Source organism: Oryctolagus cuniculus (genome assembly GCF_964237555.1).
Source record: "Oryctolagus cuniculus chromosome 16 unlocalized genomic scaffold, mOryCun1.1 SUPER_16_unloc_1, whole genome shotgun sequence".
NCBI classification, from domain to species: domain Eukaryota; kingdom Metazoa; phylum Chordata; class Mammalia; order Lagomorpha; family Leporidae; genus Oryctolagus; species Oryctolagus cuniculus.
In genome coordinates this window covers 150,422-167,169 of record NW_027208201.1, presented here as the reverse complement: position 1 = coordinate 167,169, position 16,748 = coordinate 150,422, and the positions used below count along the sequence as shown (strand labels likewise).

Genomic DNA, 16,748 nt, shown 5'->3' with positions numbered 1-16,748 from the left:
TGGGAAAGCAGCAGAAAATAGACCAAGTCTCTAGGACTCTGCACCAGGAACCCCTGGCTCCTGGCTTCAGATCAGTGCAGCTCTGTCCAATGTGGCTAATAGGAAGTGAACTGAACAGATGGGAGACCTCTCTCCTTCTGCCTCTCCTCTCTCTGTGTAAACTCTTCCAAATAAATGAATAAATCTTAGAAAACAGCAAATGTGTAACTCATTTTATTAAAATATGAATATTACAATGTCCACCAGGTGACAATGAAAACACAGAAATGAAAAGTTTCAAGGAGAGCTTTTATCTGAGATCAGTTTGTGTTTGTGAACATGAAACACAGGCTAAGAAATTTATACATAGTATTATTTTTGAGGAGAGGAGGATTAGGACAAGTGTGAGTGTGTAGTGGATATAACCACCACTTCTAACTATGACATCCCATGTGGGTGCCAGTTCATATCCTGGCTGTTCCACTTGGAATCCTACTCCCTGTCAATGATTCAAAAAAAGCAGTAGAAGATGGCCTAAGATGCTGACACTCAAATGGACAACTGAAATGATCTTGCTTTGACATGAATCAGCACTGGGCCACAGCAGATATCTTCAGAGTCTATCACCAGATGGAAGGTTTCTCTGATTATCCCTTCCTTTTCTGTAATTGGTGCTTCAGAACAAAACCATTTTAAGAGAAACATAAACTGTTCATAAGAAGGTTACATTCTGCAAGTTATTTTATAACATCAGAATGTAAAATCGGTTTTAAAATCTTTTTTTTAATCTTTTTTTTAACTTTTATTTATTTAATGAATATAAATTTCCAAAGTACGATTTATGGATTACAATGGCTTCCCCCCCATACCGTCCCTCCCACCCGGTTTTAAAATCTTAATCTCTAACAACTGAAAACTGGGAGACCCTTAAGAGCTACACTTCAGAACATCTGTATTCTTGGAAACTGTTCTATCCCTGAATCCTTTGAAAGCATTCTTCTCAGGTCTGAAAAGAATAATGTAGCACTTGGGGACAAAGATGCAGCCCAGGAGCCCTGCACTGGAGGCCAAGATGGAGAAGACCTCCACAGCCACCATGACCTTCCCCTTGGTGCTGTGGTAGACAGGCAGGAAGGTCACCCAGACACTGCAGAACACCAGCATGCTGAATGTCAGGAACTTGGCTTCATTGAACTTGTCAGGCAGATTCCTGGCTAGGAAAGCCACAGTGAAGCTTGCCAAGGCCAAGGAACCCAGGTAGCCTAGGACACAGTAGAAGGCAGTGACTGAGCCCTTGTTGCACACCAGGATGATGTGGCCATGCTCAGAGTGTGCATCTGTGTCAACAAAGGGAGGAGAAGTCCCAAGCCAGATGGCACAGAGAGCCAGTTGGATCAGGGAGCAGATGGGAATAATGGAGTTAGGGACCCCTGATATCAGCCAGTGTCTCATCCTTCTCCCTGGGGCAGTGAAATTGAAGGCCAGAAGCACAGTGATAGTTTTGGCCAGGACAGTGGAAACAGCCATGGTGAACACCACTCCAAACGTGGTCTGCTGGAGGACACAGGTGGTTGTGTTGGGATGACCAATGAACAGTAAGGAGCAAAGGAAGCAGAAGATGAGGGTGATGAGAAGGATGTAGCTGAGACAACGATTGTTGGCCTTGACTATGGGAGTGTCTCGGTGCTTCAAAAAGACCCCAAGAACAACAGCAGTGAGGACAGAGAAGCACAGAGCTGTGCAGACGAGGGTCATCCCCAGGGGATCTTCAAAAGACAGAAAGGTCACTTTTTTGTAGAAGCACTGGTCTCGCTCTGTGTTGGCATACTGAAGATCTGGACACTTCACACACTGGTCCATATCTGGTGAGAAACGTAATTAACATCATCTCAAGTTCAGTTATTCCTGATTCACAAGTACCTTCTAGAATACCCAACGTAGCTAGTTTAGGCAAATGGTCCTTATTTGATGTGAAAGAGAGCATATAAAATGGCATATAAAATTATTGGCAATTATTTATGTCCATCTTCCTCATGTTAGCCAGAGTTAATACTTCATCTTCCTAAGTACCTTACATAATGATGAGTACATGCTCTTTTTCTCCTAACAAAGCCCTAAGGGCTACTCTCTGAACCTATTCATGGTGCTTTAAAAACATACCTTAGCCTGTGTTATTTTAACACCACAAATTCCTTCTTCATTGTTTCTTTGGATTGGGAACTGATGATCAAGGTGCCAGAGGGTTCCATGTGTGGTGAGGGCTACTCTGCCCTTATACAGGGCATATTCTGCTGCACGCTCACTTGGAACAAGAGCAAGCAGCAGCCCTCAGTTTTTAAGTTTTTATTTAATGATTGCATTTTTCATACATTCACCTTTAGGAATATAGGGGTTCTTTTCCCTATACCCAGCCTCCCACTCCCACTCCCATCACATCTCCTTCTCCCTCTTCCTATACCATCTCCTTCTTCATTATGGTTCATTTTTAGTTTGATTTTATATACAGAGGACCAACTCCATGTTAAGCATAGATTTCAACAGTTGGTATCCACACACACAGACCACATATAGAGCACTGTTTAGGAACAAAATTTGCAGTCGATTCTCATAGTACAACTCATTAGGGACAGAGGTCCTACATGGGACTAAGTACACAGTGCCCTCTGTTGTTACTTGAACAATTAACATGTTTATGTATGTATGATGTCAGTGATCACCTGAGGCTCTTGCCATGGTCTGCCAAGCCTATGGAAGCCTTTTGTGACCAGAGACTCCATCGGTATTTGGACAGGGTCATACACAAAGTGATTGCTCTCTCCTCTCTTCAGACAAGAGTACATCCCTTTTTGATGACCCTTTCTTTCAACAGAGGTTTCACAGAGATCCTCCATGTAGTCTATTTTTTGCTGCAGAGTTGTGGCTTTCCATGCCTGAAATGAGCCCTTCTTTTAATGGTGCTATTCCCTCTGTACTCTCATGGCCTATTCGACCACCCAATTGTTGCAGTCTTTGTTTTAATGAGTGTTCATTTATTTATAATTTACATGAAAGTCAGAGTTTCAGAAGGAAGAGGAGAAGCAGAATCGAGAGAGAGAAAGAAAGAAGGAGAGGAGGACAGGGAGAAAGGGAAAGAGGGAAAAACAGGAGGGGAGAGATCTTCCCTCAGTGATTCACACCCCAAAAGACATTAATAGCTGGAACTGGGGTGTTTTGAAGCCAGTAACTGGGAGCTTCTTCTGGGCTTCCTGCATTGGTGTGATCTCTGAAACTTGGGCCATCTTCAGCTGCTTTCCCAAGCATCAGGAGAGAGCTGCATTGGAAGTGAAGCAGCTGGGACTGAAACTGCTGACCAACTGGGATGCTAGCATCCCAGCCAGAGGCTTAACCTACTATACCACAGCACCTGCCCCAGGTTCCCACTCTTAAAATCATGGACTGGGAGATATGCTTTGTGAATTTTGGTTGCACAGAAATCGCCTAGCAATCTCCCTAAAACATATCTCTTTAAGGTAGAATCTGGATTATGTCATGATAGGGGAAAGCACTGATTGACAAACCACCATTAGAAGGCAAATGGTCAGGTTCTAGAGAAACACAGAACAGCTGTACACTTGATACCAGCTGGATTAGTTTCCACCCTTGAACGTTTTCATCAAAGAACACACTAGGATGCTGCCTATAATCAAAGTCAGTCTGTAGATCACCTTGAAACTTACTTGCATATTTCCACTTTCCTGTCTTTTTATCCTTGAACATGAATTTTCTCTCCAGCCCTGTCTGTATCCTCTTATGTTCAATATATTGTTCCATCGATGACTCATGTCTCAACTTGCAGATTTCTTCCAATATTTAGTTAGTCTTTCCTTTGGATATTTCATACTTTTTAGACATTACAAGTGCCATCTTTCATAGGTTTGTTTTCCAGAATTGGTAAGGAAAAGTAACTGCTTTGTATAATTTGGTATACCAGCACTACTTAATTCAATTACCGATTCACTGATTTCAATACACCATCCCAATATCACTTTAAATGATGCCACTTTTAAATCTTCCTTTTTAGTAAGTTGAATGTCATTCTTTTTTGACAATATGCATGGAGCCAAACCTCCTGTGTAATTTTCTGTAGAAGTTGCATTCTTTTGTCAACTTTGTATCCAATCTTCAGTTGTAATTTCCATGTTTTGTAGCATTCTAAAATACTCTTTAGGATTGAAAGCTAATCCTTCTTTTTGTCATGTTTGAGTGGTTTTGTTCTTTGTTTACAATTCATAGATCACTTAGATTTTATTAACTATTTTTCTTCAGTTATGCTAATTAATATTGCATTTTTCATGTACTATAAACTGAATTAGATTTTATGAAACTCTTTGGGCATGATGTAGCTTATTTAAAAAATACTGTTGGATTTACATTGCTTGAGATTTCAAATGTATGAATTTATTTCAATAACAGCGTCTTACAATTTCATTTTGCTGAAATATCTAGCAGTATTTGATCCATCAACTTGAGATGTCCCCATAGAAGAAACAGAATTTTTACATTTTTCCTGTTCTCCATAGGAGTTGAGAAAATATCTGAAAATTGTTTATCACAATTCAAGTATTGGGAATTATTTTAATAACTGTGAGGATATTTGGATTTTTCAAATATTGCTCAACATATTTCATAATATTTCTATCTGAGAATATCTGAATTTCTTCTATATTTTTCAATGTATCAGAATTAAATGATTAATAAGCTCTATTATTAGTATTTTTATATCTAAATAGACCTCTTCAGCTCTCTTTGTGTATACACACACACACACACAGAGTAATCTTATTGTTCGCACTGTTCCATCTTGCTGAGGTTCATAAATCTTTCTTGTTTATGATCACCAATTTTAAATTCTTCCAATTTTTACTTACTTCAATTTCCTTATAATGTCCACATTTTACCTTCAAGGGCTTGTGCTGAATTTGCAGTCATTGACCTACCTTGGTATGCATACTTATTTTTTTTTAAAGACAGAGTTACCAAGGGAGGTAGAGACAGAGTGAGGCCTTCCATCTGCTGGTTCACTCCCCAGATGGCTGCAGCAACCAGGGCTGTGCTGATCTGAAGACAGGAGATTCTTCAGAGCCTCTTATGTGTGTGCAGAGGCCCAAGGACTTGGACCATCTTCTACTGCTATCCCAGGCCACAGCAGAGAGCTGGATCAGAAGAGGAGCAGTTGGGACTAGAACTGGTACCCATATGGGATGCTGGTGCTTCAGGCCAGGGCTTAAGCCCACTGCGCCACAGTGCCAGGTCCACTATGCATACTTATTACCATGTATGTCAGGTTGAGTTCTTTTGATATGAATTTTATAAATGTGTGTACATATGTAAGCATAAGAATGTTCTTGAAGATTTATATTTTGAGCAGCAATGACTTTTGTCAAAGGCTAAGATTAGCCCCATTTATGATATTTGATGAGTATTATCCTCAGGATGATATACTGCATGATTTCTAAGATAGTTTTTCACATAACACACAGTTTGTGTAGAGTTGCACTTTCTCACTCCAAGCATGCTACACTTGAATTTGGTGAAAGGAGTTTTACCTGTATAAGCACAAGGAACCCAGACATGAGTTTTCCTATACTGAATTAGCACATACACCACACTACTCCCATGGACTGTACTCTGTTTCCAAAACCTTTCATTATCAACAATAAGTTTCAAAAAATTAGAATTATACTAAATATATGGTACAAATAACTACTCATACAACACAAGGAAAAACTGGAAAATCTTTATGATGCATGTGATGCATAGTTCTGATTCATGAAATAAATCTTAGAAATGCCACACTGTTTTATGGGGTGAATATTCTCCAATCTTGGTTTCTATTCATTTTTTACCATATGTATATCAGCCTGAACTCCAACATGGTCAGCATTCCAGAGACATTCAGTCTTTTATATGCTTTCAAAAATAATATAGGGAGTGTATTGTGGAAAGTTTTATCCTTTTGTGGATTATTATTGATTATAAGGAATAATTTCTACCTGAAGGGGGGAAGACTGTTCTCAGCAGTCATATTCCACATACTTTCTTTCCATGGATAAGTTGATAATTTAAGAAACAGGTGGTAACTTCTCCAAGAGGCAGTCACTGACTTACCTGTCTGATTGGAAATCTCATTCTCAGGACAAGGTGTGCAAACAAAACAACAGACAGGCTTTCCCTCAAGAGGGGTTTTCCTGAATCCAGGGCTGCAACTCACACTGCATACCGAGTGTGGAGTCTGAGAAAAATCAGATGAGTGTTGGTCATAGTTCAGACTATTACTTAAGTTCCAAGTAGAGGGTTTTCAAGTCCTGCAAACTTATTCACTGAAACTGTAAACATCTCTTTCTGACAAAATGACTACATTCAATTTGATTTTCTTAAATAGATTCAGAAGATGTGGTGGAAAATGTGTGTGTACTGTCCATCCTCAGACACTAAAAACATAAGAAAGTATTTGGATTGGAAGGGGAGTGGTTTAATGTCTCTAAGTGTCTTTTGAATAAGCCATACTGCACATACTCCCTTAGCAGTTGGGGGGTAACAATGTGTCATGTGAACCTTATGATCAGTCCAACTTACCTCTGTAATTCCTGTGGCCCACTCTATCAAATTCTCAGAGAGAGACAACTGTTCACTCTGTGAAACGTATGGGGAAAACCATCCTACTTTAACCTTACGTCCAAAACCATATGGAAAATTCCAAAAGTTGAGAATGTCGTATTCAGCTTCCCAATTTTTCCTGTGATTCAAATTCACTAGGTCACCAGCTGGATTGGTAAACTGGAGATTCTTCAGAAACGGGTGCAACTGAAAAAATGCATCATATTCTCATGAAGACTGCCCAAGCAATAACACATGAAACCCAGGTTAGAGAAAACCTCTCTTTGTCTGTAATCACAAATGAACGATAGAACCTGTTTAGAACCACCCAATGAATTGAAGTAAAAAAAATGAACCTGATGAGAACTACATCAAGGTAAGTATGATTTCACTCATTTTTCTACAAAAACAAGTGGAATCAAAAATATCTAGCTGTGAGATTCAGACCATTTCCAACAGTGCAGTCCAAGCTACCAACACTCATTTTCTCAGTGTACCTTGGACAACTATCTGTAATAACGTTACTAGAATAAAGAACTGTGCAAATTATATGAGATCCCTTATGTTCATTGTAGATGAACATCCTCAGTAACATTTGGACCTGGAAATAATTACTGTACTGCTGAAGTTGAAAATGGAATAACACAGTCTAGGTATTTCACATGTCAAAATTAAATTGACAGAATTGGAGAGTATTTTTAAGTCACAGCACTGATGCTTATCCAAGAGACCTGCCCACTTTTCATTGGAGCCCTTTCGCGAATGACAAATTACAGGCAGAGGCTCATTTTTATCTTGTGTTTTGCAGAAAGGTTCCCAAGCTACTTGGATTGAACACCTGCAGAAACTCTTAAGGGGATCACTTCAGGAGTACATGTCAATAATGGAAACCAAGTTACCTGCCAGGGAGAAAATGCCACCTTTGCCCCCTTGTTCACTGGCTGCATTTCTACCTCTTGTAGAAGCATCTCATGTATGCTGTGGGCCACAGCATACACAGCATTGTATATGTTGTAACTCCCATCACTCATGCTCATTTCAAAATGATGCGGAGGCAAGGATTCCAAGGAGGCATTCAGTGGACAGTTCTGCAAAGTTTTACAGGATGTCCCAGTAACTGAGCAATTAAAAGCCAGTGACCAGAATCTGGAGAGGTAAGAGTCTTCGGGGTACTTGGAAGGGTTAGCTCTCTGAAGAAAGTTTTTGAAACCAGAGATCTCACTATGCTGGTGTGAAAAAATGAGAGTCCCATGGAATGAGTTGAGCAGGAAAGGTTTCTCAGAACTGGCAAAATCCCATTGTGAAGTGGTGACCCAGACTTTCCATGTCATTAACTGCCCCCATGATTGAAAGCTGGTGCCTATGAGTGACTCAGTGACACAGAAAAGAATCACCACATTTGCTGATGATTTTAGGATCTGGATATGAAACGTACTTTGGAATGAAGAAAGTGACTCTACAGTGGCTGGGATCAATTCCACAAAGTCTACACAGATGCCATTCTTCTGTAACTCTACTTTCAAATCAGACATAAACTGAATACCTTTTGGGAGGTCTGAGATGGCCAAACCCACCCAGGTCCACCCAAAATGGAGCATCAAGGAGGCCATACCATGGGCCAGAGAAGTGTCTTTGGGTGCCAACTGATAGAGGGAAGGAAACTGACCACTGTCACTCAGAAGAGGTTCAAAAGGCCCAAGGGTCAGCTAAGGGAAAAGGCAAGAAATCTGTGTAAGGTTATTGTCATAGTGTAAAACATTATTCCTGAAAAAATTAAGCAGATAACGGAAGTGTCAGATTTTAGAATATTTAATTTTTATCATTTCCCAGTACATAAAAGCTTCCTAGTTCATGAATCATTAGACTCACAGGTTGCAAAAACATTTCTCCTTTTTACTCACCCACACTTCTTCTTCAGAACAAATGTGGCTAATCCACAAAATCTCTGCACGTCTTCTCTTTAGATCACATACTGTGTCAAATGTATAAGGTCTCTGTCATTTTAATTTTTGGATCTAAGTAAGGCACCTAAGATGATGTACTTTATCCCACTTTTTCACTACACACTCACCTGTGGAATTTTGTAGAGTTCCAGCAGTGTCCCCATTTGGACAGCAATGCTGCTTTCTGATATTACAGCAACAGACTTGCTCTGTTTCTTACATGTGTAATTAGGAACGTGCTTTTCCAGTCCCACAAGCCAGATGAAGGGGTTCTCCATCACAGTCATATGACTGTGCATGACATTATAGAGACCAAATCCCAAGGTCATGTTGGGTAAAAGATAGGGGTTTTTGTTGATCTCTTCAATAGCGAAAACCAAGGCCAGAACATACTGGTAGTTTTTGGACTGAAACCTGCATGAAATGCACAAGGATCTTTAAGGGAAAAGCCTCCAATCCAGATTATCATCAATTCTGTGATTACTGTGAGAGGTGGAATGGTCATGGCCAAACATTCATATGTTCTAATCCATATGTGTAGATTTGCTGAGTACAGAGTGTGAACTGTTGTATTTGCAGGACACATGTCCTCACCAGAACCAAAGCTGCTACCAGCTTTTTCTGGTTTCCAAGCCTAAATGATTCTGAAAAATTAGATCTGCTTTTACATCATAATGTCTTGGGCATGTTATCCCATGGTTCTCCATGTAGCCAAAGAGCATGATCTTATTTTTGGATGCAAACCTCATCAATTTTAATCATCTATGGCAACAGCTACCTCTTCTAAGTTTTTATATTTCATATCTAAAGTAAATATTACAACAGGCTCTGGAATGCCCTCTCTAAAGTTCATGCACACCTAGGAGTACACTCCAGTTGTCAAAGAAAGCATGACAAGGAAAGTCACATCATCTTTAGCACTGCCTCTAAATGTTTCCTACATCCACAAACTACAATGATTCTTCATCTTACCACATCATTAAGTGCTTCTTGAAATAGCAGTCATACGATCATAAGGCTGCAGGTTGTAAAGGGAAAAGAGAGTAACTCAATTGAAGGCTATGTGTTCAAAAAGAGGGATGATGTCACAGTACTGATAATGGTAGATGGGAGTCTGTAATTAATCCTGAAAAATCTCTTCCCCATCACACTTACACATCAACAAGCATCACAAGCCAAGAAAATAAAATCGAATTCAAAGCTTGAAAGAAGGAAAATAGTGAAAAGGGAGGAGCACTTTAGAGAAGCTGGAAACACTCCCTGGCTGAACATGAATCACTGGGCTATGAGGCACCTGATGCTTTACAATTAAGCCAGTCATGCATTTAGAACACTAAACATATGTGAAAGTAAATCATTATGAGTAGTACCAGTATTTACTACAAACCGGCCTTCTTCACTCACGTTTTCCTACAATGTTGAATATAAATAGCCTTACATGTGAAGGAAATGATGCATTTCTACTTTTCATTATGAGTGATATCAGTATTTACTGCAAACAGGCCTTCTTCACTCAACTTTTCCTACAATATTGAATATAAATAGCCTTTCATGCAAAGAAAATGATGCATTTCTACTTTCTAGGATCTGACATTTCACAAAAAATGCAAATGAGGAGCCCCTTGTATTTATTTCTGATGTCCTGTGTGTTAATTCCTTAGGAATAGACCAGGTCACGAACACTGCTTGTTAAGGGTTACTGTGTGCTCCAGAGGAAGTGACAGTTTTTCAGTTCTTGGTCCTTGCTGTAACATAATATGGATATATGTACGCATATTATATATGTATTCTCTCTATATATCTATACATAGGTATACTATAACCATGCACACAGTAGCTATATATATAGTTTTTATGTATATATAATTTGCATACATATTTGCTATCCAAATATGTCATTCATACTTTGTAGAATGAGGAAATTTGAAAATCATTACTATGAATCAAATAAAATTCAGTTTTGTATTTCATATATCTGTTTCTCTCCTCATTACTATGACACTTCCATTGTTCCGCATCCTCTCATTTCTTTCTCCAGCTGCTGCCTTGTACCAAAATGTCTAGATGGCCCTTTGACACACTGGAATTTGTAAGAGTTTATCTCTTTTATGCTGTGTTCTTTATCTCTAAAAACAGTTTATCAGTAACTGTTGTATATTCTAAAGTTAGTGAAGCTAACATTGGAAGGTATAGCACCTAAATCTATTGACAGTTAAGTATTTCTTGTTTTTCCAAGTATCATCAACACAGATATTTTCCCTGGGTTTATTAAGATTTGATTATGATCTCCAGTTTGCATGGCATACATCTTGGAGGAACTTGGGCTCTATTCATAGCCTCTTTTCCTACTACTGGAAAGTCACTATTTCCTCATCTCCATCATTAAGGGTACACTTAAATGATGTGCTGCATGCATAACCAGGGGGAATTCTACTACTAATGAATAAATATTTCATGAATTGGACCCCATGGACACATATTAAGTTAGGTAAATTTATAAAAATCAATGTGAAGTGAGTAATATTGCTACACCAAGCTAGTATCCATTAGATTTTTTTCAGCAGAGATATTTGGACAAATGCCTAAAATACTGAATCAGTTTCATCACCTTGGTGGCAACAATTATACTTCTCAAATCCATTGGCTTTAATGATACTGAAATGATCTATGTCCTAATAGCTACCTTCTACCAAAGTTCTATGCAGAGGCAACCTACTTCCTGCAGCCTTACAGTAGAAAACAATTAGAAAATTGGCACCCTCATAAACAGGTTTGAAGAAAACAATTCCGCTGTCCTACAAGATACTATATTCTGCGTGCATGAAATTTATATATGCTATATATGTATATGAAATATTTATATTTAGTAATAAATAAAGGATCTTCAAGAGGGGCAAAAACAGAATAATCCCCCTTAAGAAATCTATTTTGCCCAGAAAAGGCAGAATCAGGGAAACACTATAAATGTAGTAAATTACAACCATTGAAATTCTTATGGGTATATTCATCAGTAAAATATAATTATTATATTTGTGCAAAGCTGTTACCCTGAGATTACTTTTACATAGAAAAAAATTTTGAATCTTTTCTCCTTTACAACTGTAGAAGAAATGAAGTGTTCTCATGGCCCCAAATCTAGTACGTAGCAGAAAAGAGTGTGAGCACATGTGGAAGAGCTCATGTAATTCAGTTCATTCATTTCAGTGCATGGGTTCTGTAAGAATCTACTACTGAGGCACAATAGGCCCCTGAGCTGATGAAAGTGGACAGGGAAGGATAGGAGGATACCGACCAGACTCTGGTTCCCCCTCTGATAAGACAACATTTCCCTGAGCCATCCACGGTGCCAGGCAGAAAGAAGTGTCTTCCTCATGCCCCAAATCAATTACCAGCAGTTTTTAGGAGGGACAGAAGATGGACCTGGCAGGGATACAGAACATATCTGCCTATAGAATTGCAGACCCAATAACAAGTAGCTAATATGTAAATAAATGGAAAAAGGTTATGGCAAGGAGAACTTACCATCTGAATCTGCGATATTTGATGAAACTTCTCTCGATTCTGGGAACATCATATGTGTAAATGTGCAAAAAAGCAGCGATCTCAATATTTTCATCCTTGTAAAAACTCTGTTCCATCTGGGAATAGCAGTCGTGACCATCCTGACATGTCACAAGGAGATACAGCTGCAGAAAGACCAAGAGAAAAATCAAAGAAAACATCTGTGAAAAACCCTATGAGACAAGAGCACTGGAACATGCAGGGTCATGCAGGTGGATACATAGTGTGTGTGTGTGTGTGTGTGTGTGTGTGTGTGTGTGACTGCTTGAAACAAGTCACTTTAATACTGCTCCATCTGACCTCTTTCCACCAGCTGTCCACTCGTCCATGGGGGAATCTGATACTTTTCTGCCCCGAGGCTCTGTAGTTCAGGTCTTCTGTCCTGGTGAAAAACACAAGTAGAAAAACATGTTTGTGAATCATCCTCTTCACCTAGGGGCCAGGATTTCCTCCAAGTCCATGGAGACAAAGATTCAAGGAAGAAACCCCTGATAGTTACATTTGTTGCAAGGGTTTGTCAATAAACCACTCCATGAACTTTTGAAAATTATGTACCAGGATTGCATCAGAGGGCATGAAGGGAGGCATCAGGTGAGGCTTTCAGTAAGCTTTCAGACCAGAAATCTCCAGTATCACACACTACAATAACTCAAAGTGCAACAGGGCAGCCTCCCTCAACCAGTGTTCTGGGCAGCCACACATCACTTTGATAGCACATAGACCCCAAACCAATCCTGTTTACAGAGATACCCACTAGGACATGTGGTTTTCAATCACTGTGAAACCAGTAATCAGCCTGAATTCAGATATGTCCATTCTGCATTTCTAATCACTTCATCTTTAGTTGTAAAACATTAAAAACTTCCATGTTGCTGTTAACCATGGTAATCCCATGATGATCTGCTTTTGCACCTACAACCTTGGTTGGTGCTCACATGAGAACCTGGGACTATTTGAGTACTTATACCTTTTTTACTCTAAGCAGACAATACCAGCTGGAAGTCACCTCTTTATTCCCACCACCACAAACACCAAGGTCAGGATCATGCCTGCAGACACCTGTACTTCTTGAATGCAAGTGACTTTCAGGATGCTTATGTAGGACACCATCAGGGCAGCTAGGTACCATTAAACCTTTGCCAAACCACAGACTGTACAAGACGAGAGTGAACAAAATGGATATCATGTCCTATGAGGCAATAATGAGGATCAACACTGACTAATCATTTGTGCTTGTATACCTGTGTGAGGTATTGCCAATAGAATAAATCTAATAAGGGGGGTAAGAAGGGCATATATGCGAACTCTATTTTTCCACTCAAAAGTTTTTTAAACTGAAATTACTGTAAATGTGGTGGCTAATATTTTAAGTAAAACACATTTTTCATTGCTTAGCCACTTCTCTGATGCCATTAGGGAGATTTTGATTAGGGGTACACGCAAAGTGAGATGCAGTATAGGAACAAAATACCGAACAGAATTCAGTGACTTGTCTAAAATTGAAAATATAATTTCTTGATGATTTAATCTTATTACTGGTACATTGATGAAGCTTGTTTTCTATTCAGTTAAACAAGAAACATAAATCTAAATCAGAGAGCAAGCATCCATTGTTCTCTCTAATGTGTAGGAACTAAAAATAGAGTCAATCTTAATGCACTCCATTCACTGAAAATAAATTGGGAATGGAGAGGATGAATTCCATGCAATGAGGAGGCTTCAGAAAATTCATGGAAAATGTGTGTTATGAAACAGTTATGGACGATTTTTTTTAAAAATTAGCACCCAGATTTATTCAATATTTTTGCTTAAGTGTTTTTTCATATTTAACATTTTCATCTTCTATATCCTTAATGCTGCATTTGACATTTTTTATAGTTTGTGATGAATGCTTCAATTATAGAACTTCAGACTTAATTCAGGGAAATATATATTCTAATTGCATAAATTTATATGGAATCTGAAATCATACATTTATGTCAAGTTGAACTTTAGCAACAACATCATAAAAGTTGATAATATTTTTTCTATTTGAGACTTTTTATAATTTATATTGAAGTCCAATATCATGTAGGTTATTGCAAAGCAATTTCCAAAAATAAAAATACGTGGACATTTGAATGGGTAGGTACAGAGTTCTCTGTGTGTACAGGGAACACACACATGAACTTGCACTCATTCTACATCGAGAACACTGTCTCCAATGGACTATCCTGGACTATCTTCTCAGGCTCAATACACTTCAAATCAAAAGTAGAAATTGTCCCTTTTTCCCCACATCCTCGCCAGCATCTGTTGTTGGTAGATTTCTGTATGTGAGCCATTCTAACCAGGGTGAGGTGAAACCTCATTGTGGTTTTGATTTGCATTTCCCTGATTGATAGTGACCTTGAACATTTTTTCATGTGCCTGTTGGCCATTTGAATTTCCTCTTTTGAAAAATATCTATTGAGGTCCTTGGCCCATCTCTTAAGTGGGTTGTTGGTTTTGTTTTTGTGGAGTTTCTTGATCTCTTTGTAGATTCTGGTTATTAACCCTTTATCTGTTGCATAGTTTGCAAATATTTTTTCCCATTCTGTCGGTTGTCTCTTCACTCTCCTGACTGTTTCTTTTGCAGTACAGAAACTTCTCAATTTGATGCAATCCCAATAGTTGATTTTGGCTTTGACTGCCTGTGCCTCCCGGGTCTTTTCCAGAAATTATTTGCCTGTGCCAATATCTTGAAGGGTTTCTGTTGGTGGGAATGCAAACTGGTCAAGCCACTATGGAAGTCAGTCTGGAGATTCCTCAGAAACCTGAATATAACCCTACCATTCGACCCAGCCATCCACTCCTTGGAATTTATCCAAAGGAATTTAAATTGGCACCCTAATGTTTATCGCAGCACAGTTCACAATAGCCAAGACCTGGAACCAACCTACATGCCCATCAACGGTAGACTGGATAAAGAAATTATGGGATATGTACTCTTTAGAATACTATACCGCAGTAAGAAACAACGAAATCCAGTCATTTGTCCCCAAAGGGACAAATACCATATGTTCTCCCTGATCGGTGACAACTGACTGAACACCAAAAAGGAAACCTGTTGAAGTGAAGTGGACACTATGAGAAACGGTGACTTGATCAGCATAGCCCTGACTGTTAATGAACAACTTAATACATTATGTAGGTTTTTTTTTTTTTGTCTGTTCTACTTAATATGACTGGTTTAATTCTGTAATTAATACACAGTTATTCTTAAGTGTTGAAAAAAAAGTAGAAATTGCTATAAGTACATGGTAACATTAATGTCATAGCAAGCAGTAAAGGAAACTAAGAAAATTCGGAATGCAGAGGTGAGCTGGCATGTAAGAACTCACTGTATCAATTCTCAGTAACTCCAAATTAGCTATGCTGGTATGCAAAGTCTACAACATGGCATTTTTAACCATTCTGAATTATGTCCCAGACAAAAATCCCCAATTCCTCCAACTTCCAGCCATACTTAATCTGATGTAGCTCCTCTGCATATAACAGAACATGACACTTTGCTAGTTTTGCCATTTCTGGTAATCCATCAGGAATCTGTTTCTACCATCATCCATCTAACCTAGGAATAATACTGCTGATTACTGAAGAGAGACCAAGATGGCTGAATGAGAAGGACATACTGTTATAATCTAGGAGGAGATATAAAAGTAAAAGTGGAAGAAATACATTCTCCTGGGATAGTTAGAGAGAAAACCACAGTGGGAATTCTATGGAAGGAAGAAGAATGCTGTGGATCAGTGTGGAAGGTGCAGACATGGAATATGTTCAAGGACACAACAGACAATCCCAGCAGCCAAGAGCCAGAGAAAGCAACAGTGTTGGAGAGGGAGGGGAGATCAGACTGCAGTGCCTGAGCCACTGGTTATGTAATTGGAGGGAGAGATTTCAAGAATCAACCGCCTGAGAGAAAATTGGAGAATATGGCTACATATCCTTCCAGATACATGTTTCCAACATACAAATTAAAAAAAAACAGAAGGGACAGTACAAATATCATCGAAACTGCATAGAGGAATTGAACATACATTGCTGCACAAATAGAAGAGCCAAAGGCCTTACCAAGGGTGCTAAACATTAGTAAACTTGTAATACTATTCAAAATCACACTGAGATATCACCTCACATCTGCTCGATTGGCTACAATAACTTTTGTTTTAAAGATTTTGTTTGAATGGAAGATTGAGAGAGTGAATGTGAGTGATATAGTCAGAAAGAGAGAGAGAGAGAAAATATCTTCCATCCCATGGTTCACTCTCCAAATGATCACAACAGCTGGAGCTGAGCTGATCCAAAGATAGGAGCCAGGGGCTTCTTCAGGTCTTCCAAATAGCTGCAAAGGACCAAAGACTTGGGCCATCTTCCACTGCTTTCCCTGGCCATGAAAGGGACTTGGATCCTTAGGGATCTTTGGTAAATGTCTCCAACCATGATTATTATCAACTCCAAACTTAGAACTACTAGAGAATGAATGTTTTGTGCAAATATGGGGAGGTTGAAATACTGCTCTGTAGCATGATTATAGTTGGTGAGGTCTTTGGGTGGTAATAGCAATTTTTTATGGCTTACCTAGTTGCTTTCTTGCAATTTTCAATATGA

The 16,748-nt window shown here is 38.9% G+C and overlaps 1 protein-coding gene across 1 annotated transcript; it reads right to left on the bottom strand.

The window, feature by feature from the left end:
* Positions 1-906: 906 nt before the first annotated feature.
* LOC100353392 (vomeronasal type-2 receptor 116-like) lies at positions 907-13,229 on the bottom strand. Its single transcript, XM_070067578.1, has 8 exons — positions 13,126-13,229; positions 12,420-12,501; positions 12,081-12,244; positions 8,687-8,972; positions 7,515-8,321; positions 6,595-6,822; positions 6,127-6,250; positions 907-1,841 (listed from the first exon to the last, which is right to left on the bottom strand). The coding sequence occupies exons 1-8, from the start codon at positions 13,227-13,229 to the stop codon at positions 907-909; spliced, it is 2,730 nt and encodes a 909-aa protein (XP_069923679.1).
* Between the last annotated feature and the right edge of the window lie 3,519 nt (positions 13,230-16,748).

Coding starts and splice junctions, on each gene's coding strand:
- LOC100353392 (XM_070067578.1), bottom strand. CDS start 13,229: ATGGTGTCCTACATAAGCATCCTGAAAGTCACTTGCATTCAAGAAGTA. Junction 8,322..8,686: donor AACTCTACAAAATTCCACAG/GTGAGTGTGTAG, acceptor CTTTTCCCTTAG/CTGACCCTTGGGCCTTTTGA. Junction 6,251..6,594: donor GGGCCACAGGAATTACAGAG/GTAAGTTGGACT, acceptor GATTTTTCTCAG/ACTCCACACTCGGTATGCAG.